Source organism: Benincasa hispida, chromosome 11, assembly GCF_009727055.1.
Source record: "Benincasa hispida cultivar B227 chromosome 11, ASM972705v1, whole genome shotgun sequence".
NCBI lineage: Eukaryota > Viridiplantae > Streptophyta > Magnoliopsida > Cucurbitales > Cucurbitaceae > Benincasa > Benincasa hispida.
This window is the reverse complement of record NC_052359.1, coordinates 47305600-47332621: the sequence shown is the minus strand read 5'-3', so window position 1 is coordinate 47332621 and position 27022 is coordinate 47305600. Positions and strand designations below refer to the sequence as shown.

The 27022-nt window shown below is 37.4% G+C and overlaps 2 protein-coding genes and 1 pseudogene across 5 annotated transcripts; 1 reads left to right on the top strand and 2 right to left on the bottom strand.

Annotated features, from left to right (window-relative positions):
- Positions 1 to 3744: 3744 nt before the first annotated feature.
- Positions 3745 to 4804, bottom strand: LOC120090721 (annotated as a pseudogene).
- A 1374-nt stretch (positions 4805 to 6178) lies between these two features.
- LOC120089773 (protein farnesyltransferase subunit beta) lies at positions 6179 to 21612 on the top strand. Its single transcript, XM_039047164.1, has 14 exons — positions 6179 to 6403; positions 6502 to 6588; positions 13361 to 13466; positions 13762 to 13797; positions 14735 to 14817; positions 14899 to 14952; positions 15152 to 15203; positions 17674 to 17738; positions 18673 to 18729; positions 19006 to 19078; positions 19217 to 19306; positions 19372 to 19474; positions 20108 to 20232; positions 21008 to 21612. The coding sequence occupies exons 1-14, from the start codon at positions 6282 to 6284 to the stop codon at positions 21239 to 21241; spliced, it is 1287 nt and encodes a 428-aa protein (XP_038903092.1). The 5' UTR covers positions 6179 to 6281; the 3' UTR covers positions 21242 to 21612.
- An 862-nt stretch (positions 21613 to 22474) lies between these two features.
- Positions 22475 to 26784, bottom strand: LOC120089774 (carbonic anhydrase, chloroplastic). 4 transcript variants are annotated; one of them, XM_039047166.1, is made up of 10 exons: positions 26550 to 26784; positions 24874 to 24935; positions 24596 to 24742; positions 24313 to 24361; positions 24091 to 24207; positions 23943 to 23996; positions 23691 to 23776; positions 23207 to 23312; positions 22950 to 23108; positions 22475 to 22655 (listed from the first exon to the last, which is right to left on the bottom strand). In XM_039047166.1, the coding sequence occupies exons 1-10, from the start codon at positions 26736 to 26738 to the stop codon at positions 22617 to 22619; spliced, it is 1008 nt and encodes a 335-aa protein (XP_038903094.1). In that variant the 5' UTR covers positions 26739 to 26784; the 3' UTR covers positions 22475 to 22616. The 4 variants fall into 4 exon arrangements, 3 of the variants coding, with proteins under 3 accessions (XP_038903094.1, XP_038903096.1, XP_038903095.1); XM_039047168.1 differs by lacking the exon at positions 26550 to 26784 and adding an exon at positions 25088 to 25227; XR_005485323.1 differs by having other exon boundaries at positions 22526 to 22655; positions 22893 to 23108; positions 26550 to 26783.
- Positions 26785 to 27022: the final 238 nt, after the last annotated feature.

The following is a 27022-nucleotide window of genomic DNA, read 5'->3' as shown; positions in this document are numbered from 1 at the left end:
ACGAGACCTTGCTGTCGCCTTCAAGTGGAGGTTCTTCTTTCAGACGTCAGATCACACTTTACCAGAGCTCATTGTCGCTGGAATCAAACATGAAACTAAGACGACAGTGGAAAGAACGACGTTTGACTTGCTTCGGAAGAACTCGATTTCCTCCGGATTCCGACATCCTTCTTGTCGTCTGCTTCAAATGGGGTTTGGGATTGAATCCCTTTACTTTAAATGGAGTGATCATGCTTGTAAAAGATAGCTTATTCTTCGTATCTCGAAAGAAATGTATTTCATAAAGGATCTCTCCTCAGAAGAGGATGACGCGCATTCTTCTTCACTCTTATTCCCTTGAAAAGAGACGATTCGATAAAAGACTATTCTGTTTTCAGACGATAAGGAAGATACTCAGGTAAGGGCAGGGATTGTAGCTAAGACTGTCTCGACTCCTTGCCTTGCTCAATGGCTTCTCCATCAACAGCAGCCAGAATAAGGAAGGAAGAAAAGAGACCATCTTGGCCCTAGGAAAGGAATGCTCTTGACTACCATTGCTATCTATCAATGCACACTATATATCTGTTTACAACTATAAATGTCAATGTCTAAACAAATTTGCATTATATGAAAATGTGAAAAGCAATCAAAGCAGGGGGGGGGGATCCATACACGCCCATAAACACAAGATTCAGATCTATCAAACCCATGATAGAGATTGAAAAAGCTATCCATCGAAAAACCACACCACCCAACACTTTACGCGCCCAACTCAAGACTTCCTTGCTCCCTCAAAGCAATGAATGCGCTCAAAAGCGCGCCATAGCACGAGAGAAAGTTTCCCCCCGGCTGAAGACGGCATTGAACAGTGGTACGTACGGCTTAGAGCCAAAGGCATTCATAGGTCTCTTTCCTATCAGAGCTCTATGACGGAAGTGATAGCGGAAAAGGCAAGTCTTCCTGGGTCTAGAAACAGCAAATGGGAAGGCTCTTTCTCCTCACACTCACGACTCTCATGTATATTCTTCCCAAATCCTAGCGTCAGCTACCATAAAAAGCTAGGCCTTCTTGCTCAAGCTGTTAGCGTGTAGTCTATCTTATATGCCTCCAAGGGCGGTGGTGGGTGTAGTACCGCACAGGAAGGCGGTTGAGCGCTTAGACCAGACGGGACTCTGACCCGTATGGTTAGACATTCCTTTCCCCTGGGATTTGTGAGAAGCTGAATTTTTCGATCCCTAAATCACTAAAATTTACTAGATATGACTTCGGACCTATTGTAATGCATTCCAACAGTTTCTCCTATGAGAAGGCTTTTGGTGCAACTCAACCTTTCTTTTCAATCATGGAGGGGGCTTTGTCTTAGCCTCTCAAACTTCTGCCTTTACAAGTAGGATGGTTTCCATGGAGTCGGGTGTTTGATATCTAGTGTTCTTTTTTAAAGCATTATTTTTTATTTCCATGATGGTTTATTTCGTGAAATTAGGTATCTATTTAATCATGCATTCACGTAGTCGTAATCATGCTTAGAAAATTGGATTTTTCCATGATGATGCAGGGGAAAGGCGAATATTTTATTGATCCATGTCATGCATTACAATATCAGCTAGAAAAGAAAAGATGGGAATTCACCCGTATACTATTTCGAAAGCGACTAAAGTGGGCTTACTCGTATGCAGCCATTTTTGCTTCTTGCTCAGCAGCCTCCTTTCTTTCTGCGTCCTTAACTCGCCTTTTTCTCGGCTAAAGCTAGTCTGTGATCTGCTTTCTTTGTTCACAAGCTTTGCTCCTCTCCCTATGGTCGAGCGTATTAGTTAACCTCTCTCTGTTTAGGTCAGCTCTCTTCTTTCGACATAAGACCATAGTAAAAAAAGAGTGTTTGTTCTTGTATTTAAGGTCAATCCTTGGATACTAAGACTACAATGTGGTCTTATTTTTAGTTTGGTGCTAAAATAATGAGTAATCCTAAACTCCAGAGGAATATATGCAACCGGTTCGGGTACCGTTATCTAAGACTATATAGACTTAGGAAGACCTATTCAATAAAAGAAGATGAGTGTAGATTAAGCATATGCCACGCCTTTCCAATCGGTTAAGGCCATTGGTATTGCTTCAACCCACTTGGTGAAGTAGTCTGTAGCGGCGATAACAAAATGGTGACCATGACTAGAGAAGAAGAATTGGACGGTCGAAAGCGGGGTGTGAAAGAAAAGCTAGACCTCTTGAAGGGGTAGCCGGATCCGTTGATAATCTGGCAGTTATTAATGGCTCGGAAATAAAGCTGGGCTAGGTCTTCTTCCCTGAGCTTAAAGGAGCAGTTAGCCTCGAGGCTGATTTTCCTATCCCGTGTCCGGTTTATTAGGATAGAACTTAGTATAGGTACTTAGTAGTCATGGGTGGAAGGCATTGAGAAATTGTTAAAGTTGCTGTGGCGAGGGACTTTATTAGATTTCACAATCCCTGTAAACATCTATCCTGCAGGGTAGGAATACCCAGAGGTCTTTGTTTACCGTTGCTTTGGGGATCAGGTTTTTAAATCGTTACCTGATAAACTCTTTTCGCTGGTTTAGCGTTGTAAGAATTTTTTTAGGATTATGAATTGCATTCTTCATCCATTCGATTGTTTATCATTTATCTCGATCGCTGATAATCAAACTATTGTCAGACCCTTTAGTTTCCACTTCCTTTATTGGAGGTAACTTTTTGTACGCCAGAGAAAAAAATCTTCTTCTTCAGGGCCTGAGTTCTTTTCAATTTGGAAAACTCAAGATATTACCTGATTTGGAAGCTAACTCCTCATTCTTCACCTTACGAACTTTCTGTTCAATCTTCTTGAAAGAAGTTTTTCATTCACAGGAGGAATGCCCTTCCTATAGCTACTATAGTCTCTATCTCTGGTGTGAACATCCCTTAGTTCGTCATTCATGATGCTAGAAAATAGCAAAAAACTGCTTTATTGATCTTTCCCCTGGACACAACTTTTTTCTGCCTACTGCTTCACTAACAGAAGGACTAGGAGGAGAACTTGGAACTGAATCTGTGTCTGACTAGGGTGCTGGTGCTCTAGCAGTCAAACTTCCCCCGCGGCGGATAGATCTTCTTCTCTTTTCTCGGCCTCTGACGCCCTCCTGCCCGGAACTAGTTCCCGATGGAAGACCAGAAGACTTTTACGAACCTTGAGCTCTAAAGCTCTCCAATAGCTCTAAGAATTCATGGATACTTCCAACCTAGATGATGCCCTCCCGTCTGAAAAGGCTTTGAGCCACTCTCAGGTTAAAGGGATATTAAACCTCTTCCCCAGGAAAAGGGAGATGTTACTAAGTGGGCAAGTCCGTTTCTTTTAGCGAAAGAAGATTCCTCACGTAACAAGGTAATAACCGATTTGCTGTTAGATTGGACCATTGTTCCTCCTTTTCTATATGTCCTATATGTAGGTGGGAAGTACACACCGAATGTAGCATTAAACCAATGTTTATCGAAGTTAACGTGTACGCGAATGCTCGCTTCCTTACTAAAGTTAACGTGTACTTTTTGATCTCTTTGTAACAGAAAGAAGTTTATATAATGATATTGATTATCTAAGAATGACGGAATTGAATTATACCCTAAAGATCTACTTCAATATGAGATTGGAGGTAATAAACATACTCGAAAGAGAAATTCATTATTGAATTGATTTTATTCTATTATAGTAGTAAACCCTCTAATTGTGTACTTTTTGATCTGTTTATACTTGATCTTTAATATGTCTTAATTACTAGAACCTCCTCAGGGAATATAAGGTTTGTTTTTTAATGAGGCTGATCTTGAGCCGCCATCCAAGCACTCATACCTTTGTTTAAGAGAATATTTTTGGTATAGTATAGAAAGTCTCAAATTCAGGATCTTCCGCTGCACGGATTTCCTGAGAAACGAAGTCATAGGCACGTTCAGGGCTAGACCAACTACTCCAAGAGCACTCATCCATAAACCTGTTACTGGTACAAATAACATAAAGAAATGTAACCAACGTTTATTGGAAAAAGCAACCGGGACCAAAAACGGTTAGCAGTGACCATTGAATAAGTTTCTTCTGGGTTAAAAGCACAGAATGTTTTTGCACCATCCCCATCCTCAAATAAGGTATTTTCTACGGTAGCATGAATAGCGCATATGCAGCAGCGCCCAATACACCTGCAACTCCATCATATGAAATGGGTTCAATGTCCAATTATGAAACCCTTGGAAAAAGAGGATGAATCGAAATATAGCTGCTACACCAAAACTAGCGCGCAAAGAACCAACCAGACTGACCTAGTGGATAAATCTGGAATACAGAAACAAAAAAAGCAATTGGTCCCGAGAATGCGATTGCGTTATAAGGTCGTAATTGAACAGATCGAGCAAGTTCAAATTGACGTCACATGAAACCTATTAATGGAGAGCAACAAAAGTCCACAGACCACCTAATTGACACCAACGAGTCAAATCTCCTTGTGCTTCAGGACCCCATAGTAACAATAAAGAGTGAGCTAAACTATTAGCAGGAGTCGAAACTGCGGCGGTTAAATAAGTTACGTCCTTCCAAATAGGAACTTGCCAATCCATGGGTGGGTATACCATGAAGTTACAAAGGGGTGTACCTGTAAACAACCCTCCGACGGCCAAAATAGGCACAAGGAAAGAGCAATAGACCGGACCAACCCACAAAAAGGAAACGGTCCCTCCGTATCATCTATAATATTGAATAAATCATTTGATGATTGATCCATAACCTGACCTAGATCAATATTATTCACTCAATACTGTAAATGAAAGTCTCGTTCTCGTCTTCATTCTTCGTCACATTGTTAGAACAAAAATGGAATATGTATCACTATGGAAATATTGTACATGGAGCCGTGATCTGATATAGAATCTCTCTTTTTTTATATAGATAGAAAATCTCTTATCTTATATAGATAGAAATGGATCTTATCCTTTGTTATCTTCTGTTTTGGAATGGAATCAAGAAAGATATTTGGAAACGGCTCATATGTTATGACTTGGAATAAAGGTTTCTCTGTGGCGAAAGGGAAATAGCTATTTTTTCTATAGAACGTCTACAAACAAGAGGATTTAATCGGAAATATCGACAGATTCCTGTGTGTGGAGTCCAACTTAAATATGAAAATGCAATAAAAAAGATCTACTGTTTCATCATCCTTTATTGAATTGGAATATCAGAATAGTGGATATAGTCATGATTCAACGAGTTAGGTCCACTTTTGCTTTTTTTTTTTTGTAATCAAAGTGTCACTATATAATTATTAGGAGTTTCTAACTAGAATTACTATTCTATATATTCTGCATTATAATAATAACTTGTTATATTATAAGATAACTTTTTGATAATTGAATGAAATTCTATTTGACTTTCCTTTGATTATTACAAAACAATAGGAGAGGGTTCCGAAGGAATATCTTCTTCTGTTAAGCGAAATCGATGTTCCATCTCTCGACTGGCTTATTGATTAAATATCCTTTGAAATGAAGCAAAAAACCCCGCCCTTAAACTTCAAAAAAATGATTAATTCCCTCGCTAAGAGAGATGGGATCCTTGTTTGATCTTATTAATATCCTCTTTCCTTGAATTAGTAATGGGACGTATATCTAGTTCAGTGTGAAATTTGAATGATCTCGATTGTTACAAATTCCAATTTGAGTATCAAAGTCTCTTTATTCCTACGTTCATATATATTTGAATGGATTGGATTTTTAACACAACATACTATATTTCTAAATATTTTTATCTTTATTTAACATAATTATGGATTTTAAAATTTAAAATTCAAATTATGAATACAAAGAAAACATAAAAATGTTGTTTTCAAAAGAAAACATAAAAATGTTATTTTTAGAATTTGTACGAAAAATAATTTTAAAAAATAGAATTCAATGAATTTGAAAACCTAAAACATAACATGATTTAAGATAATTTTAACAACTCAACTAAGGAAGATTCCAAGAATTATAAAGTTATTTAGACAACAACATTTTGTAGTGAGAACTCGATCACAATGTATGAGAGTTTATGCATGCTACTTTACCAAATCAAGACAATTAAAATCTCATAAAACAAGATTAAAATAAAAAAAATGGACAACAAAAAATCAATACCGGGTCATTTAAAACGGGTTAGATCCATATCCGGGTCGTGAACCCGAGTATCTAGGGTTGGTAGGAATCTCGCGCCAAAGATAATCGGCTCGTCGTTGTGAATTTGCTCTCGAGCAGAACCAAGGAGAACCCCTTGGTCTCAGTGCAGTGTCTTTGGACGGCCAATTATGGAAGCGCCGGTGCCGGAGGAACTTACGGTGACGCAGCAGAATCAAAGGATGGTGGAATATGAGGTTGCTCGGATATACGAATTTTTCCTTCGGGCTCCTTGCAGCGCTCAAGAGTTCATGTAATAAGCTAGGAGTTCTTTCTGACTTCAAATGATTCGTTTTAAGTGCAGATGTTGTACTTCGCTTGTGGTTTTTAATGATTTTCGTTTGTTTCTAGACTGGAGCTTCATCGTGAGAATCATATCGAATATCTTACTAATGGTCTCAATCATCTAGGACCCTCATTTCGCGTATTGGATGCCAAGTAAGTCTATATTTCTTGTAGGCTGTCGAATCCGTATCTTCAACTATCATGCAGTCTTTGCTTGTGGCAATTCCTTTTGTTCTAAATGAAAATTTAACTTTTGTTAGTGGGTTAAACTCTACAAGTGGTTTTTGGCGAGGCTTGATGTGTATTTGAAGGTCATTTAGACTTCTAGTTTTGTAGCTAAGTATTCTATTTTGTTGTGTTTCTTCTCAAAATGGATAATGAACACGGGAGCGGATTGGTTCTGCGCTTAACCATCTGTTTAGGAGATGGAAAGGCATCCTAATCATGTGTTTAGGTGTTGGCTCTTGTATGTTTCCATCAGGGCTTCGATCTTCTAGACCTTTTTAACTATCTTTTAGGTTCTATTTTGTATAGTTGGAGTCCCTTTTTAGTTGAGATCCTGTTTTTATGGGCTGGTTTTTTTATGCCCATATATTCTTTCATTTTTATCTCAATGAAGGTTGTTTGATAAAAAATGGGTAGTAAATATGATGAAAAAGACAGAGTAGAGATAGAAAATAGCACACACAAAGTTTACTTGGAAAAACCCTAATCAGGGAGAAAAAACCATGGGATAAAGGATTATTATTAGAAGATTGATGTAAAGTATACACAGTGAGTACCAACTTAAATAGAAAAAAGGGAAACACTAGGGTACAAGGAAAAAGATAGAAATGCCGTTAGAGTAAAAAACCCTAATTTCAACACTCTCCCTCAAGTTGGGGCATAAAAGTCAATAAGACCCAACTTGCTAACACAAGAGTCAAACAACTGTCTGGGCAGTCCCTTCGTTAGGACATCTGCAATCTGTTGGCTAGAAGGAACATAGGGGACACAAATGTTGCCACTGTCAAGCCTCTCCTTGATGAAATGTCGATCAATATCCACATGCTTTGTTCTGTCATGCTGAACTGGGTCTGTCTCTTATACACATCTAGATGTGTATAAGAGACAGCTTAGAACCTTTTCTAGCCAAATTTCTTCACATATCCCCAGACTCATGGCCCTGTACTCAGTTTCGGCACTACTTCTGGCAACAACCCCTTGTTTCTTACTCCTCTATGTGACAAGGTTACCCCACATGAATGTACAATATCCTGATGTCGGCTTTCTACCCACTATAGAACCTGCTCAATCTGCATCTGTGTATGCCTCGATGCATCGTCTATCAGTTTTTCTAAACATCAAGCCTCTCCTTGGAGAAGTTTTCAGATATCTCAGGATGCGCTCCACTGCTCTCATATGTTCTTTGTACCCACTATAGAACCTGCCCAATCTGCATCTGTGTATGCCTCGATGCATCGTCTATCAGTTTTTCTAAACATCAAGCCTCTCCCTGGAGAGGTTTTTAGATACCTCAGGATGCGCTCCACCGCCTTCATATGTTCTTTGTAAGGAGATTGCATAAACTGACTCACCACACTAACTGCATATAAAATGTATGGTCTAGTATGAGAGAGGTAGATGAGCTTTCCAACAAGCCGCTGATATCTCTCTTTATTAACTGGTACACCTTCACTCATATTACTTAATTTCGCATTCACTTCTATAGGGGGTGTCAACTGGTTTGCAGTCTGCCATACCTGTCTCCTTAAGCAAGTCTAGAGTATATTTCTGTTGGGAAACTGAAATCCCTTCTCTCGATCGAGCTACCTCCATTCCAAGGAAGTACCATAGTTTTCCAAGGTCCTTGATTTCAAATTCCTCAACCATTTTCGTCTTTAAGCGGTCAATCTCTGAAGCATCATCACCTGAAATGACAATATCATCAACATATACAATCAAAATTGCAATCTTCCCAGATACTGACCTCTTAGTAAAGAGAGTGTGATATGAGTGTCCCTGACTATACCCTTGTGACTTTACAAAGGTAGTGAATATGCCAAACTAGGCTCTTGGGGACTGTTTTAACCCATACAAGGACTTCTTTAGCCTACATACTCGGTGGTTAAATTGTTTCTCGAATCCTGGGGGAGGACTCATGTAGACTTCTTCCTCCAACTCTCCATTAAGAAAGACATTCTTCACATCAAACTGGTGAAGGGGCCAATCTTTGTTAACTGCAACTGAGAGCAGAACTCGTACTATATTCAACTTTGCTACTGGTGAAGAAGTCTCGGAATAATCAACCCCAAAGGTCTGAGTAAAACCTCTGGCAACCAATCTGGCCTTGTATCTATCAATCGTTCCATCGGGCCTATACTTTACTGTGAACACCCATTTACATCCAATTGTTTTGTGTCCATTTGGAAGAGTAACTTGGTCCACGTATGATTTTTCTCAAGCGCCCTCATTTCTTCCATGACTGCGGCTTTCCATTCGGGAATCTCCATTGCTGTGTGTATACTGTTCGTTATTACCACTGTGTCTAGGCTCTGTCTCTTATACACATCTAGATGTGTATAAGAGACAGCCATTCGGGAATCTCCATTGCTGTGTGTATACTGTTCGGTATTACCACTGTGTCTAGGCTCGTAGTGAGGGCCTTGAACCCAGGGGACAAGTTGCTATAAGACAAGTAACTTTGCAGTGGATATTTCGTACATGATCTGGTACCTTTCCTCAGGGCAATCGGAAGGTCAAGAGATGCATCACGGTCTTTATTCTCCTCAGACTCCATACTGCACTCAACCTCCTGCTCATAGGTCTCATGTTCTGTCATTTCTTTTCCATTCTCAATGGTTTTTTCTGCTGAAATAGGTGACATTTCTTTTCCAGTTTCAACAATGTTCTCTGTTGGAACAAGTCTCACAATCATCACTCCTTGCCTCGATCACATTGTTTCTGGTGCAATCATACTTGCTGTCATTGTCTTCCTTGTCTTTGCTCTCATCATTTTCAACACAAGCATCAGTTTTATCAAAATTATTACCATCATCAAGAATAGGAGTACTAGTACCTGGAACTGACACCCGTTTTGACTCATGGACTAGAGCCGGAGAAATAACAGGCGGCGCTATTTCCTTTATGAGATTCCTCCTATAGTATGTGATCCATGGGACTTGTTTGGTAGGTAGGATGGATTCATTGGTACTTATGTCAAGAATGGGTTCAGGTAAGATGGATAGACTTGGACCCCAATTGGTTTCTTCACTCGTATTCTCCTCCTGGAGGGAACCATTGGGAAAGAATGGATGATCTTCAAAGAATGTCACATCCATTGAGACAAAGTATTTTCTAGAAGAGGGATAATAACACTTGTACCCACGTTGATGAAGAGGATACCCCACAAAGACACATTTCTGGGCACGAGGAGTAAACTTGGTTCGGTTAGGACCATGAGTATGGACGAACACAACACACCCACATACTCGAAGGGGAACATCAGAAATAAGTTGGTTATTAGGGTAAGACTTTTTGAAGTAATCTAGGGGGGTTTGGAATTTAGAGCCCGGGATGGCATTCGATTTATCAGATAGCCTGCTGTCAGAAAAACATCCCCTCATAAGTAGGACGGAAGAGAAGTTGACAACATAAGAGACCGAGCAACTTCGATGAGGTGACGGTTTTTCCGTTCGGCCACTCCATTTTGTTGAGGAGTGTATGCACAGGAACTCTGATGGACTATTCCTTTTGAGATTAAGAACTCCCTAAAGGAATTATTAAAGTATTCTCGACCATTGTCTCTACGGAGAATAGTGATTTTTGCATTGAACTGGGTTTCTATAGAGTAGTAGAACTGTTGGAAGACCGATGTAACTTCGGATTTATTTGTCAGAAGAAAAACCCAGGTTAATCTAGTATGGTCGCCAATGAAGGTTACAAACCACCGCTTACTAGTGGCGGTAGTAGCAGGTGACGGACCTCAAACATCGCTATGGAAGAGGGTGAATGGTTTGGAAGGCTTATAAGGCTGAGATTTTAATGATGCACGGGGCTGTTTGGCTTAGACACACTCATCAAAATTTAACTTAGAAATATTAACATAAATATTAACATTATGAAAAAGATGAGAAAACAAATAATTCATATAATGGAAATTAGGGTGCCCAAGGCGATAGTGCTATAGTTCGTTTCAGAAACAGAAAAATGAGATGAAAGTAAACCAGTCCTATCACATATCCTAGATGAGGCTTCTTCAGTGAGGAAATAGAGCGTGTCATGCTGGGCAGTGCCAATTGTCATCCCTGAGTTCAGATCCGGTAAAACAACAGCATCAGGTGAGAAGATAACACGACATCTCAAATCCCTTGTAATTTTACTAACAGATAAAAGGTTGTAAGAGACTTTTGGCACATGCAACACATCTTGGAGAACTAAGCCCTCAAAGGGTGACAAATGTCCTTTTCCGACAACAGGGGCAAAAGACCCATCAACAATTCTGATCTTTTCATTCCCAACACTTGGTTGATAAGAAAGAAACTGGTCGGAAGAGCCAGTCAAGTGGTCTGTAGCCCCTGAATCTAAAATCCATGGTTTACTACCAGTTATGCTAACAAAGCCAAAGGAGTGAAGAGTACCTGATTGGGTGATTGCACTTACTCCCACTGTACCACTAGTGCTCTGACTGTTTTCCTAATTCTGAGATTGCGTGTCTCTAGTTGCTAATTCACCTACCAGTGCCCGACCTGACTATCGTTTTTTACCATTCGGCGGACGGCCATGCAACTTCCAGCACTGATCTTTCGTGTGCTAGGGCTTCTTTCAGTGTTCACACACTGGAGTCGGCTTACTATTCTGTTTATCTTGGATAGGGCCTGAGGTTTTGAACGCAGTGGAGTCTGTCAGCGTCACAAGTGTATTATTCATTGCCCTAGACCTGTCTTCCTCAAAACGTACTTCAAAGCAGACTTTCATTAAGGATGGTATTGGACAGGTTCCCAATATACGACTTTGTATTGCATCAAACTTAGAGTTTAGTCCCGCAAGAAAGTCGTATGCACGGTCGGTTTCCTCAGACTGATAATGCAAGACTCCTCCACATGGACAATTCCAAATCATCTCACGACACAAATCCATCTCTTGCCAAAGAAGTGACAGTTTATTGAAGTATGCTGTAACATCCATTGCCCCTTGCTTACACTCATGAACTTGCTTACGTAAGGTATATAACTGAGAAACGTTTTGGCTTTTGGAGTAAAGCTTTTGGACTGCCTCCTAAATGTCTCAAGCCGTGGCTGCATATAGTAGGGGTTTTCCAATCTGAGGTTCCATACTCCCTGCCAGAATAGACCGAAGCAGAGAGTCTTCTCCCTTCCAAATTCGTTCTTGGGCATCGACTGGTCTTGGTTTTGGTATCTCACCCGTTAGATACCCAAATTTGTGACAGCCCTCAAGGGTCATTTTAATGGATTGGGACCAAGAGAAATAATTATCACCATTCAAATTTTCTCCTACAATAAAGCTAGAAGAGTTGCCTATTGCTCCAGAGAATAAATTTGAAGAGTATGCAGGGAAAGAAGTTACTGAATTTCCAGGGTAAATCGGTTGATTTTGGTTTAGATCTGGCTGGACATTGGATGTCGATCCCAGTGCTTCCCCAATGGCATCTATCTGCTGCTGGAACATCTCATTCTGCTGCTTTATCTGTAGTTGCAACTGAGTAAACTGGCCTTGGATTATACTCCCTTGGTCCTGACGATGGAACGATGATTCTCCCCCTCCAAACCCACCAATGATCGGCGATGACTGTCCCAAACTACTATTCGCATCTGGTTGGAACAGAGGATCCCGATTGATGAAGTGGCAGCCGCTGGTTGGATCCATTCCTGGCTGATTTGGCTGATGAAACAAGCTGCAGCTTGGACCAGCTCCAGCGCCATTGACAGCAGCGTCGATCAGGGAACCTCGGTTCGCGCCGACTTGTGGGATTGGCTGGAACCGGTTGGACAAAGCTACTGGACTAATCCGCACGAGAGGGACGACACCGGTTGGAGGCTGCGTTAACTGGAAAGCGTCGAACGGCTGTGTCGACTTCAATCTTTGTGGCGCGGAAGAAATCAGGTGGACCTGCGTTGTATCGCCGATGGTCTGCGTCTGCGATGAATCGGACGAAATCTGGGGAAAATTGACCGGCTGGTCGAGTCTAGTCGGCTGGTCATCACGTTGAAGATGGGGAAGGACAGATTGGAAATATCAGTCAATAGCATTTTGGATGACAATGGCTATATCTGTGCCATTGGTTTGGGATTCTCCTATTGGGTTTTCCTCAGTGGTGGCCAGGGTTTCGTCTCCATGCTCTGATACCATGATGAAAAAGACATAGTAGAGATAGAAAATAGCACACACAAAGTTTACGTGGAAAAACCCTAATCAGGGAGAAAAAAATCACGGGATAAAAGATTCTTATTAGAAGACTGATTCAAAGTATACACAGCGACTACCAGCTTAAGTAGAAAAAAGGAAAACCCTAGGGTACAAGGAAAAAGACAGAAATGTCCCTAGAGTAAAAAACCCTAATTTCAACCGAATATCATTATGAAATTGAAACTTAACTGGAAAAGTAACCACATTTATTAACTATTTTGTTGTTGCTTGGATTAATGCATATCTAAGACAAGTTTTTCTTTGTGTTCATTCTGGTTCAAGAACACTAATGCAAGGTTGTGCTGATGAGGCTCTGGTCTCCTAAGAATTAGTGAATGAGTCATGGTCAATTCAAGGTTCTATGTAGAGAATCTGAGTGCAAAGTTTTCCTAGCGTTCAATGCCTGATTATTTGTTGTCTGTCCATTCAATTATCTACTATATGCTTGATTGTGCAGTTATAATGTATCATATGCTAGCTTATTTAAGTCCTTTTCCTCTCCTTTTTTGACATTTTGCAGTCGTCCGTGGATTTGCTATTGGATCCTGCATTCTATTGCTCTATTGGGAGACTCTGTAGATGTTGAACTGGAGGATAGGGCCATTGACTTTCTTAATCGTTGCCAAGTATGGTCATTCTACCTCTTCTTGTTTGCACCATTTACTAACAAATCTTTCTTACATTAGGAATCCTTCAGCTTGTGGACTGACTACCCGAGTATCCTTGAATGAATATTATTATTTTATCAGTCTTTGTTAAGTATTACCTTCCCTCCTTGTTCTTGCTTCAGACAGTTTTCATTTTTTTTACCATTTGAACGAGATATTGCATGCATAGAAATTTCTTGCTTCATGTTGGAATGATACGTTTAAACTCTGACGGTTGAAATTGTTGTTATGTATTGGTTTCTCATGCTTGCAGGACCCAGATGGTGGATATGGAGGTGGACCTGGACAGGCAAGTCAATTTCATATTCATTTCTATGGAAAAATTATGCCATTGTCAGTTTATGATGACTGTTGTTAGAGAGTGTTTTTTAATTGAAGAAAGAAAAGCAGCAATGTTCACGTACTAGTCAAATGTTCAGCATTAAAATGACTCAGAAATGAAACATAGGGTTTTGAGTAGAAGAAAATGTCCAATCACTATGTTATAGTATTCTCTGCATATATTATGCAACTTAGTGCATTAGTCTTACAAGGAGTTAATCAGTACAATACTTCCAAGATTCTGCCATACTACCTACTTACAAGTTACACCTTATTGTGTGTTCTGTGTGCAATGTGCATGTCCGTCACTTGTCACACCTACGGAGATGTGTTATGTGATGAAACTGTAGAAAGTATAGAATGGTAGCAAATACTTGTCCTGGACTAAGAATAATTAGAAAGCACCACAATTTGAGAGGTTTAGAGCATGACCCTCCAAATCGGACTTTTAGCCTTGTAAGGACTTTCTTAAAGTAATTGGTGGTTTCTTAGATTCTGCTTTATTAGATATGGGCTTCTCAATAAGTTTACTTATGAAGGTAGAAATTGAGAAGGAAGGAAAAAAGAATTGAGGAAAAAGGAAATTAGTTGTTCAAGTATAGTCCGCAAGTATCAAATATTGAGAGGTCTGGACTTCTTCCTTCTCTAAGGAGTTATCTGGATTTATCTTCCTAGTTCCTCCCCTCTTCTTTATATACTAGTTGCTACTGACAACCTAACTAAAACTTCTCCTACATGCTAAACCTTAATTTGCATCCCTCACCTAAGACCAAGCATTACTTTTACTGTTCTTTAAATCATGTAAATCTGCACAATTCCAATACATTCAGTTTTCTGTTTTGTAGTCCTCAATCTATTGAATTTATTAATATCTGTGGATTCATTAACTTTTTGGTTCTCCACAGTTACCTCACCTGGCAACAACTTATGCTGCAGTGAACTCACTTGTCACATTGGGGAGTCATAAAGCTTTGTCGTCAATTAATAGGTGGTCAATTTATGATCAGGGGATCAGTTACTTTTCTGAGTAATTTTGCAGTGATGACATTATCGTTGAAACATCTTTCAGACATAAACTATACACGTTTTTGCTGCAGATGAAGCAACCCAACGGAGGCTTCAGGTATCAAATCAATTCTAATAGTTCATCCCCAGTTATGATTCCGTATTCTTTTATTGTCTTCCTAGAAATTGTGTTGGCTCCTTGGGTCATAATTACAACTCTATATTTAGTGTTCAAGAATTAATGCTTGATTTATGGTTCTATGGCTGAGTCTTTTTTTTTCCCTTTCTTTGATGTTGTCCGTTGTTGATATTATTAGGATGCATGACCAAGGAGAAATAGACGTTCGTGCTTGCTACACTGCAATTTCTGTAAGTCGACATCTTATTGTTGGGTTGGGATGTAAATATGTTGCATTGTGCATGTGCATGCAATTTCCAGTTGTTTGAGCGAATGGCATGTTTTCAAAGCTTTAAAATGGAAAATGGCTTATTGTAGTGTTAGACAATGCATTTAGGCCATGTTTACACCAAGTGAGAGATAATCCATAAATGGTAATGTAAAAAGTGGACCCTAGTTGATTACTTTTTTTGTTGTTTACTTGCTTCTGTAATTGTAATTAGTTGTGAGGCCCATCTTGAAATCTGCAATCAAATCATGCAATCTAATTAAAGAATGAATGGTGCTTAATCTAATTACGGTTGAAAATTACATGGGACCTACTACCTTTACCATTATCGTTATCATTACCATAACAATATCAAAATTATGAATCTACCACATTTATTGTAACCTTTACCTTTACTGTTAGGATCAAGCAGTAAAGGTAACAATAAAGGTAATAGTAAAATGTGACAGATTCGTAATTTTAGGTAAACGCGATAAAAAAACAATCCAATTATGTATGCGATTCACGCCTATTATGATTCATCCATCAATTATGAATTGGTAAACATGGCCTTAATTGCATGAATATACTGCAGTTTTATTTTATTTGCTGAAGTGATCATTCATGAATCATGATTCATCCAATGGATATACGTATTGTCAACGCACAAATATCAAGGATGGTGGCATTAAGTCTTTAGGTTCTAGCTGAATATTGTTGAGAAAGAGACTCATTCTTGTGAAGAAATGCCCCTAGCTACTTCTATCAGTGCAGCAAATGATATTTTAGGGGATGTTTGGTGTGCAGAGTTGAGTTGGTAATTATTATCTGGGAAGTTAGATTATTTGTGGAGTTAGATTGTCTGTGTTTAGGGTGCAGAGTTGAGTTGAGTTGGAATGTCTGTGTTTGGGGTGCTGAGTTGAGTCGAGTTAAGTCAGAAAGTCTGTGTTATTTTTTGCCCATTTGTGAAATATGAATTTCAATTTTTATAGTTTATTACTTTTTTTTTTTGGGTAAACGTTTGATTCTTTACATTTTACACTAATGCAACTAAATGATTTTTTCTTGTGTAAACTCTTTTTTGAAAATATTTTTTGTGCAAACAGTTTTTATTGTTAGTTTTTATGGTTAAGTCTAATTTGCCTCTTACAAATGAAATAATAATGTCCACAAAAATATCCATGTGCATGTAAAAAAAATGCATAGCAATGAATACCACTCAATACATCACAAATTGTTCCCTAACAATTAAACAAAATTTGGACTATAAAAAGGTAGACTCTGAATTTAAAACGGATGAACCTCAAACTAATTATTGGAGGAGTGCAACTAGTTTGGGTCTTACAAGTAAGAGGTGGTCTTATTCAAAGTTGGTCACTCGAAGTGATGGTTAGTTTTGGTTGTCAAATGTGGTTGTCACTGGAGTTGATCATTGAAGGTGGTCTTCATTGAAGTTGTCATCGAAGGTGGTTGCCAGAACCTAGAGTTGGTCATCGAAGTTGGCCACATGAAGGTGGTCGTCAGAGTATGTCACTGGAGTTGCTTGTGCGGATGTGGTCGTTGGAGTTATCATCGAAGTGGTTACCGGAGCTTGGAGTTAGTCGTCGAAGTTATCGGCGCGAAGGTGGTTGTCGGAGTTAGTTTGTGTGAAGATAGAGTTGGTCATTGAAGTTGTTATTGAAGGTGGTTGCCGTTGCCGGAACCTGGAGTTGATTGTCGGAGTTGGCCGTGTGAAAATGGTCATTAGAGTGTGGTCACGGTAGTCGGTCAATGGGTGGAGCCATTGAAAACATTGGAGGGAGGGAGAGTTAGGGTGAGTTAGAGGGGGAGTTGGGGGGAGTTGGAGTGAGTTGGGGTGAGTTGATAAAAAAAAAAACAACTCAACTCCACCGACCTTTAAAGTTGATGGGCCAAACATTGAGTTGGTAATTTTTACCAACTCAACTCAACTCATGTTTGTGAGCCAAACACCCCCTTATTGAGTTCTGTTTTTGGATTAAATCCGATTTGGATCTTTATTCCTTAACTTTAAGGATAATTCCATTAAAGTCATTGACATTCCAAATATTTATTTTAGACCTAAACACTAAACCATTTTGGTCATTGCTATTATTCTACCTCCTACATCAGCCAACCTATAAATGAGACGTGGATGTATATGCCCATCCCAACATTCCCTGCTTAAACAACTAGGAATAAAAGTAAGGGAGAAATCATAGTGGTTATTTAGTAAGCTTTAGGGACTAAAAGCATTTTGAAAGTTCATGGACCAAAATTACACAATCTTGAAAACTCGGTAAAAAATGGGATTTAATTGTTTGTTTTTGATTTGTCAGTTGTCAAGCATAGCGTGTTAATTGTTTTATGTATAAAATGTCAACCTTTTTTTAGTTTTATTTTTTTCAAATACAGTATGTCATGATGACAATGACTCCAAAACTTCTACCTTTCAGGTTGCCAGTATATTGAACATCTTGGATGATGAACTAGTTCAAAATGTTGGAAACTACATTCAAAGGTTGGTTCCTAGATATTGTCTGCATGCGTGTGCTTCTGTGAAGCATGTGATGAACCTATCACCTACAGGTTTTTATTTTTTATTTTTCAAATAACTGAGAAACAAGAGTAGAGTAAATACGGGAAATCCTAACCACCTCTCTCTTATCCTCGTTGGCCAGTTGTCATTTTTTTAAGAAGTTTCTGTTAGCAGCTAGCTAGAGCATTGGTTTTGGACACTCGTAGTAGCTTGAAAGAAACCGGGAGTCTTTCTCAGTTTAGAAAAGCTCATCGACCTTGTGGAAAGCCTCATTTTGTGGCTCTTAATTGGTGCAAATTTTACAAATTTTTTTGTAGTTATGGTTCAAGTTCTATATATGTCACTTGGAAGAACATTTTGTAATTTTTTTCGCATGAAGCTTCGGTGGCCCTTCCCATCCCTTTTGAATTTCATTTATTTAATGCAATTAGTTCTTTTTTATCTAAAAGAAATTGAGTGCAAACTGGGAACTTTGGATGTTGTAATTTGGCTGTACAGTAAAATTCTTCAGTTGCATGAGACTCAAGTCAATAACCTGTTGGACATGAGACTATGGTTCCCACTGGACACCTGTGACTGATGGATAAACTGGGATATAAAATTAGAATTTGTGCAAACTTTGCCTCTGTGCAGTGCAGTGGTTGGATTGAAAACCTTAAATAAGCCAATAATCTGCTGAAAGTAAAATTATTAAGCAGTTACTGAAAATCTGCCACAGTTAAAAATTACTATATCAGCTTGAATAGCAATTCCATGTGATTTTTCTTTTATTTCTCCAATGTCTGCTTCTTGAAAGAGTGAGATGGACAGCTGACAAGTTCTGCTGTGCTCTGATGTTTATAATTTCTTGCAGACATGTTAAATCAGTCTGCTATTGTGTGTGGTTCATTAACTACTCTGCTAATTTTCTCTGCAGTTGTCAAACTTTTGAAGGTGGTATTGCGGGAGAACCTGGATCTGAGGCTCATGGTGGGTATGTTTCTGCCTTTCTTCATTTTATCTTGTTGGATGCTGAGTTCTACACCATTTTTTTTCTCTCTTCTTTTTCTACTGAAAATGAGTTCTACACCTTTTGTCAGTGGGAAGATAAAAAATTGTATGATTGTTTGTGCAATCTCTATATAATTCGAAGGTACAATACCATGGAAGTAGTGCGAAACGATTTTTGAATGCTCAACACTATGAATATCTTATCATGTTCCTATGAGCAACTCTGTTTTGTACATAATTGATATATCAACCTCATCAGGTACACCTTTTGTGGTTTAGCTACCCTGATTCTGATTAATGAGGTTCACCGGTTGGACTTGCGGAGTTTACTTGTAAGACTTTGCTGTGGAAATTAATCGTCATTGCTAATCCTGCCCTTCATTTGTATTAAGACCATGCCGTTTGGCTTCAATGCTACATGTTATTGTAACATAATAAGAATAATATTGAGACCTATGTCAACACATTAGGATTGGGTGGTGTTTCGTCAAGCTGGTTTAGAGTGTGGATTTCAGGGGAGAACAAATAAGTTGGTTGATGGCTGCTATTCATTCTGGCAGGTTAGTTTTGGTATTGTTTGATTCAGTGTTTCTTTGGTTTTCATTTGATTGATTTATGATAACAGGGAGGCGTTTGCTCGCTGTTACAAAGATTAAATTTGGATATTGAAGAACAATCAGTTCAACCTTCTGCTCAAGAAGGCTCATCCTTTGATGGTCTATCAACTGGTACGCCATCAGTTTTCTTTTTCTGTTTTCGACCTATTCTTAGAGGACGTTATCTTCATCGTTTTCGCTTGGTGTAAATTGTCTAAATACTTCAAGTCATGCAGTTTTGATTCTCTTTTGTCCAATTGGAGAAGTCTTGTAATTCCTTTGGCTCAATTCTTCTCCCTATAATTTCATACATCAATAAAATTGTTTCTTATTAAAAGATAATCATAAATAAGACAATAGTTACATTAGGGGTGCACAAAAAACCAAAAAACAGAAAACGAAACTGATCCAAACTGATGCAATGGTTTGGTTTGGTTTTTTAGTATAAAATTGGACACATTGGTTTGTATTTGGAGAAAACAAAAAAGTATTGGTTCAGATCGATTTTTTATTTGAAAAACCAATCAAACCGAACCAAACCGAGGGTATGTATATACACTTAAAAATAAACTCTAGCATTAGATATCTTTTGGTATTTTAATTCTTATGGGGCATGTATATGTTTAGAAAGAAAAAAAAAGCCCAATTATTAGGGCGCTTATATGTTTTTTATTTAAGAAAAAAAAAGCCCAATTGTTATCTTGGTTATATTCATGATTTCATTCTTAAGGAAGATAATCTTGTGATATTTATTCTTCTGATTAGGTGCGGGTACTACTCGAAAGGTCAACTTTAATGATATCGGTTATGAATTTATCAAGAAACATCCAAGCAGTCAACCTCTTTTCAACAGCTTAGCCTTACAGCAATACATACTTCTGTGCGCGCAGGTAGACCTTAGAGATTTATTTCATATTACTAACTCGATAGTTGGTTGGACTTCTTTTTGCATCAGATAATTTCATTAATTTTAATTTGTGTAGTGTTCATGTAAAGTAGAATATACAAAATATTGCAGTTTTGAAATTGATTCGAGAATCAGAAGTAATTGACTGCCATCTCTGAAGATGGATGTTCATTTTATGAAACATTGAATAGCACTGGGACTCCTTGAATTCACCCTTTCATATTGCATTCATTAATTTATAGAATAGTGCATTTTTCAAAACAATAATGAGTTATTTACCTGGTAAGAGTTCTGTGTTTTGGTTGGTGCAATGATTAGATGTCATAAGATTCCATCTCAAGATCAATTGGCAATGGGAGGAGTATTCCATATATCTTATAAACATTCAATGTGGGAACTTCAACATGCACCCTCAAGATGGTGCCTCTTTGGATTCATCATTCTTGGATCGGATTCCAATTTTTTTGTTTTGTTCTTGGACTGAATGTTCGTTTGGGTTTCATGGACTATGGTACAATATTAGATAACATGAGACTTCATCTCAGAACCAATTAGCTAGGGGAGGAGAAGACCATGTGTCTTATAAAGAATGTGAGGTCCCTTGATTTTTCTGATGTGGGATTCTCAACAACAATATTTATATCTTTATCCAAATTTTGGCAATCTTATTTTCTGTAAACAATCATTTGTGTTCCAGGGCCACTCTTTGTAGGTATTCCCGTTTGTGAGGTTTGGTTCTGATCATTCTTTGGATGCAGGTACAGGAGGGCGGACTAAGAGACAAACCTGGGAAGCCAAAAGATTACTACCACACATGTTATTGCCTGAGTGGCCTCTCATTGTGTCAGTATAGCGCATCGAATGAAGATTCTCCACCACTTCCACGGGCAGTAGCAGGCCCCTATTCCAACCTTCTGGAGCCTATCCATCCGCTGTACAATGTTGTCTTTGAACGTTCTCTTGAAGCACTTGATTTCTTTAGGGGGAAATAGGTTATCTCTTCCCCTTCACCTCTCTACAACACATTGTCGTACTCTTAATACCTTAAAAACTCAGGTGGCTATCTACTCTTCCATTTTCTTCAATGGATTTATCTTGTGTATGCATAATGATGCAGGATTTAATTAGGTTATGGCATGATATTAAGTTAGGATATGATTTTCTAGGCAGTGGCTACTATGATTCGAACTCATTTCTTTAATTCTTTGTTAGGCCAATGCCAACTATAAGTATATCTCCTTCAGGTTTTGTCAATCATGACCATGGAGAAGGGAACTTTCATTCTTAACTGAAGATCTTGTCCTATTTCCAAAACAATTCGTATCCTATATCTATGGATGGTTTTGGAAATGATGCAATAAAAAGAATCTTTGTTAATTTGAGCTCTTAATTTTTATTATACATTTAAAAGACGGTAGCAGGTCGAAGGAAGTCGGGATGTTTCGTATTTGGAAAATTTTCCTATAATAGGACTGGCCCTACCTGATGCTCATTACCCCCATGTGTTAATGCTCTAATGATCAGCTTAAGACTACGAAGTCTCACTGATATTATTTTAACAAATGGCAATTTTGAAGGGGCACGCGTTCAGGGTTGAACCAGTTAACTCGGTTCTGGTTTTTTATCTCATTTTGTTATTAATTGAGTTATAAAAAGAGGTATGGTGATGTAGTGCCATCTTAAACAGCCACTAGGGAAGTTCTGGTAAGCTTATCAACCCTATGATTAATTAAAATTCTAAAACAAAAGAGAAGCACAAAATTTAAAGATCTCTCTCTAGCTTACTCCCTCAGAATTTGTGGACTATTGTCTGAGCTACAGAACATATTTTGTTTAAGCAAAGTCTTATCTATAAAAAAAATCATATCGTCCCACGATATTTAACATTGTGACGTATGGATATTTCAAACTAGTAGTTTTCAAGTTTTCAACTTGTAGACTAAACAAAAATTATGGTTAGTTTAGACCATAGTGTCATTTTATCCTAAACAATTAGAGCTCAAGATTTGGAATTAGATCAAACTGATGCAGTCCAAGATCTTTTTATATCATAGAGGTTTGAAACTGCTCCAAGATCTTTTCCTTTTCTTTCATTTTCTTCTTAGGACAATTATTCATTATTTTACTTTTGATTTCCATTTTTCTTATGCTCTTTCATAAAGTCTAACATTCCCAATGCAATTTGGATCAATAAAAGGAAAGAAATGAAAATGGAACTCCTAGAATTTGGTGAATCTGAAGTGGGTTTCAATCAATTTGAAGTAAAGATTCAGTCCTCAAGAAAAAAACAGGCTTATTTCAACATCACCAAAGAGTGTGTTATTAAAAGAAGTCTCATCTTTACAGGATTGACTTCTAAACATGTTCCTAGAGCTTCCAGTGCAGAATGGTGGCCACATCCTTTACCTAACAAAGAAAGAGTAGCATTTTGGTAGAGTAAAAAGGTGAAAAGTAAAAAAAGTAAAAAAAAAAAAAAAAAAATGAAAAAGTTTTAAAATTCTGCATCATTCTCAAGTCATTGTTTGAAAGAAATGGCAATCAAGAGTAACTTTTTAGAACTGGAGTTACTAATGAACTCCATCTCATATTTATTGTCAACTTATATACCAGAAAAGACAATTACACAAAGAAAGTACATCATACGAAGAAAATCAGTGAGAAAAACCATATCGATCCGCCGGTAATAGATGGAGTTCATACAGACAAAGGCTGAGTAACGTTGAATTCGAGTCCCCAGAGCTCGAAAGTTCCATTAATGAAGTCGTAATGACCTCCCTTGAGTCCAAGAGTTCCATTCACCAAACCATCCCTAACAAATGGATAGGTTAGCAGATTCCCAAGAGATACAGCAACTGCTTCCTGCATTTACAAAGAAATGAAATTTTTTTAAAAGAGATCCAAAAAATTCAAAAGGAAATCCAATGGTTCCACTTTCTTTTCCTCTATTTATATTTTACCTTTTCACAGTGTGTGCACAGTTCCCCAAGGTCTGCATCACCATGCTTTGATTTCACCTTGGCCTTAGCAGGCAGACCAACTTTCACCCATTCTTCAATGAAATCACTGTGTTTTCAATCACAAATGTGAGTACTAATCAGTTTATTACACAATGAGTAGCCATCTTATGTAGTATTCATACAATATTTTTCCTCGACTGCTTGTTCTTGCATCAAAAAAGTGTTCAGAGCAAAAAATATGTCTGGATAACTACTTTTATGTTTTATTTATGAAGTTGCTTTCAATTGTTCTTGTTTAGTATATTTTTGCATATAACTTCGTTTTGTTTCACGAAACAAATGATGTCATTGTTCGTCCTAAATTATGGGTTTGAGAATAGTTGTTTCAATTTGCATGATAATATTAACTTTAACGAGTAAAATTCACGAGTTTCACTTCTCGATTTGGTGAAGAGAAATCGAAATAAATGAGAAGAGGGCTTACGTTGAGTAGTTTCCATCAAATGGGAAAGTCATGAGCCCCTTAATACCACCACAAGCACTGTGACCAATCACAACAATGTATTGCACCTATACCACCAAAACCATTCAATTCACCACCCAATTTTTCTATTTGTATTGCTCACAATAAAACCAAATGAAAGACTCCTGAATGAAAATCGACTTCTTTGTGGGTTTTCCCCCCTACTTATCTATTTCTGAATTAAAAAGGGCATATTTGAAGTTGTTTATATACCTTGAGATGAAGAACAGCATATTCAATGGCAGATCCAGTACCTGAAAATTTGCTCTGTTTTCAACAGAACAAAAAATGGCCCAAGATTCAGATTTAAACACACAAAATGGAGGAAAAACTAGTTGATTAAGAAGAATTAAAGCAAAACCTGATCATATGGAGGAACCAAATTGGCAACATTTCTGACCACAAAAGCCTCCCCTGGTTGGAAATCAAGAACATGTGATGGGCAAACTCTTGAATCAGAGCAAGCAAACACCATAAACTGCATTTGGCATGACAAAATCAAATCAGATTAAATCCAGCTCTAAATAAAACAGCCTAATCAAAGTCTAATAATAATAATAAAAAAAAAAAAAGTGATAAATACCTTGGGGCTTTGGCCCTTTGCAAGTTCACCATACAACTCTGGGTTCTTGCTGAAAAACATAGAGAGTAGTCAAAAAGATGAGACCAAAGTATGTTTCAGTTTCGAGAAGACGAAAAGTGTGGTCGGATTAGAGGTAAAAGTTCATATCATTGCATAAATCGAACAAGAATAGAAAAAAAATCGATTAGTTTGTGAGAACATGTTGAAGCAATTAAATAAACATGTTTTTTACTGAATTAATTTTGTCAAAAAATAGTAATAAAAGGGTAATTGAAGGGTTTACTCATATTTCTCCTTCTTGAAGTGAATGAAACCAGATTTGATTCTCTCAACAGGATCAAAGGCTGGCTTTTCTCCATCTACAGTTTTCAATTCTGCTGTTATCTGTTCCACTTTTGATGTTGCTGCAGCCTTCAAATCTCCCTTCTCTCTGCACCCACAAAAAAAAATAATAATAAAAAAATACACAAATAAATTAAATAAAAAAATATGTGATTTTATTAGTTTTTATTTTTTTATTTTTTTAAAAAACTACTTTAATGTATATTCAATTCAAAGTACCTGAGGAGCTTCTCCAAAGCCTCAATGGCTTCCTCATATGAACCATTCCCCATATCTTCTCTCTACAATATTCAATTCCCACAAAAATTTAGCAAAAAACAAGGTAGTATTATAGGGAACAAAACCATGTCCTAAAAACTTATATTTGGTATGTAGAGTAAAAAGCAAAAAATAACAAATAAGTGATTTCTTTCCTTAAAAAGTTTAATTTTACCTGATAGTAGATTAAGCGTAAAACTTTTTACCAAACAAGACTTTAATGATCTAATTTTAAAAACTGTAAAACGAAATATAAGTGGTCAACAATTCTTAGGAGAAAGATGAAAAGGGAGAAGAGTTTGAGATGGAAAGTTTAAGGTTTAAGGATTGTGTGTACACATTTTGGGTAAAATTTAGAGCTTAATTTGGTATGAATTTCGCCAACTAACTTTACTTGTTTTTATAAGGAAATAAAGAGAAAAATCTAACGTAAACATAGTATGTAATGTGATTTATGACCTATGAACCAAGGGAAATGGGACAGATGGGTGAAATTTGGCTGCCATGCATTACGTTACATGTCGGTTACATGAGAAATAGAACAGTGAATTGGATGTTGCCACGTGTCCTACTCGGAGTCCACTAGTAGCTTGCCACGTAGGAGAAAACAGTTGGTGACTTACATGAATAATTCACGTGACATGCACACATATGTGGTTCAAAGGCAAAAGGGAAGGAAGCTAGTGAAGTGACATCCAACTCATTTCTCACTTCACCCACTATTACTTTTTTAAGTTTTTACATTTTGAAGGCATTTTTTTAAATTATTAATAAAATAAATTTGGAATATTTAAAAATAGTATACACCAGTTACCGTTAAGTCATAATAAAAAAAAATGTACGAGTATAATTTAATTAAAATATTTATATTCTCAACTAAAATGTTGAAATTCAAATCTCAAACATCACATATATTTTATATAAAAGAATGTGAAATATTAAAGTGCATGAAGAAATTATTGGTCTTTATTTGGACACGTGTCCTCTATCCCATTATTAGGTGAAAAATAAAAAATAATAATAATAAGGGGCTAATATTTACAAACTAACCCTCTCCAACGACCAACTAACTAATCTCAAACTACCTATTCATACAACTAAAAATAGTAAAAAAAAAACATAAAGTTAGTTAAAATAAGTAAACATCAATAATAACCGAAAGGAAAAATCATACCACAAAAAGGAAAAGAAAAAAGACTTTCAACCGTTAAACATATTCCAAATCCATGAAACATAGAACTTTATATCACGACAAAACCAAAAGTTATAATATTATGAAAATAGAAACAAATATATATGAATTAGAGAGAAGAAGTTTAAATGAAAAAAAAATTGGGTGCAGCTTTGGAAGCATCCATAGCGATGTGACGTGGCAATTTAAAAAAAAGTAGAATTTTTTATTTTATTTTTAGTACGTAAGAAAGAGATGAACATGAAATTAGGTGCAACTGTCATGTAAAGATAGAGCATTATAGAAATTGATTTGCTACAATGTGATTGAAAATTTAACCGTTTAGACATAAATTATAAAACTATCTCAAATTTTCATATGCAGAGAGTTATGAATCAACATCGAAAGACAGTCAAATTGTAGCAGTTTCATCGAGAAAACAAGAATGCAACGAGAAGAAACGTACCCAAGTGGGGGTGATAAGAGGGGAAGGGGCAGCAAAAACAGGCCTGTTTTGGATGAGATTAGGGAGAGAAGGAGAAGGGTTATTGTTAAGCCTTGCAGAAATAGAAGGCCGATTAATATTAGAAGAAGAAGAAGAGGTTTTGTTAAGAGAAAGAAGGCAGCTTGCACTGTTAATGGAAGCCGTCGACATTGTGCACTAAGCCTTTCTATTCCCTCACTTTATAAATCCCATCTTTTTGCAAAATTTTCATTCCCATTTTAACTTCCTTTTTTTCTTTCTTTCTTTCTCTTTGGATAATGAAAGCGATCCCACAATCAACCACAGCTTCTTCTTTCTCAGATTAGGATTGGGCGTTCCACATTTTTTTTCTCTCTCTCTCTCTCCCTTCTCTTTTTTCTCCTAAAGGCTTAAAAATATAATACGTATCCAAGATTTTGGGTACCGTTGAATGTAGTTATACGAGAATTTAGCTG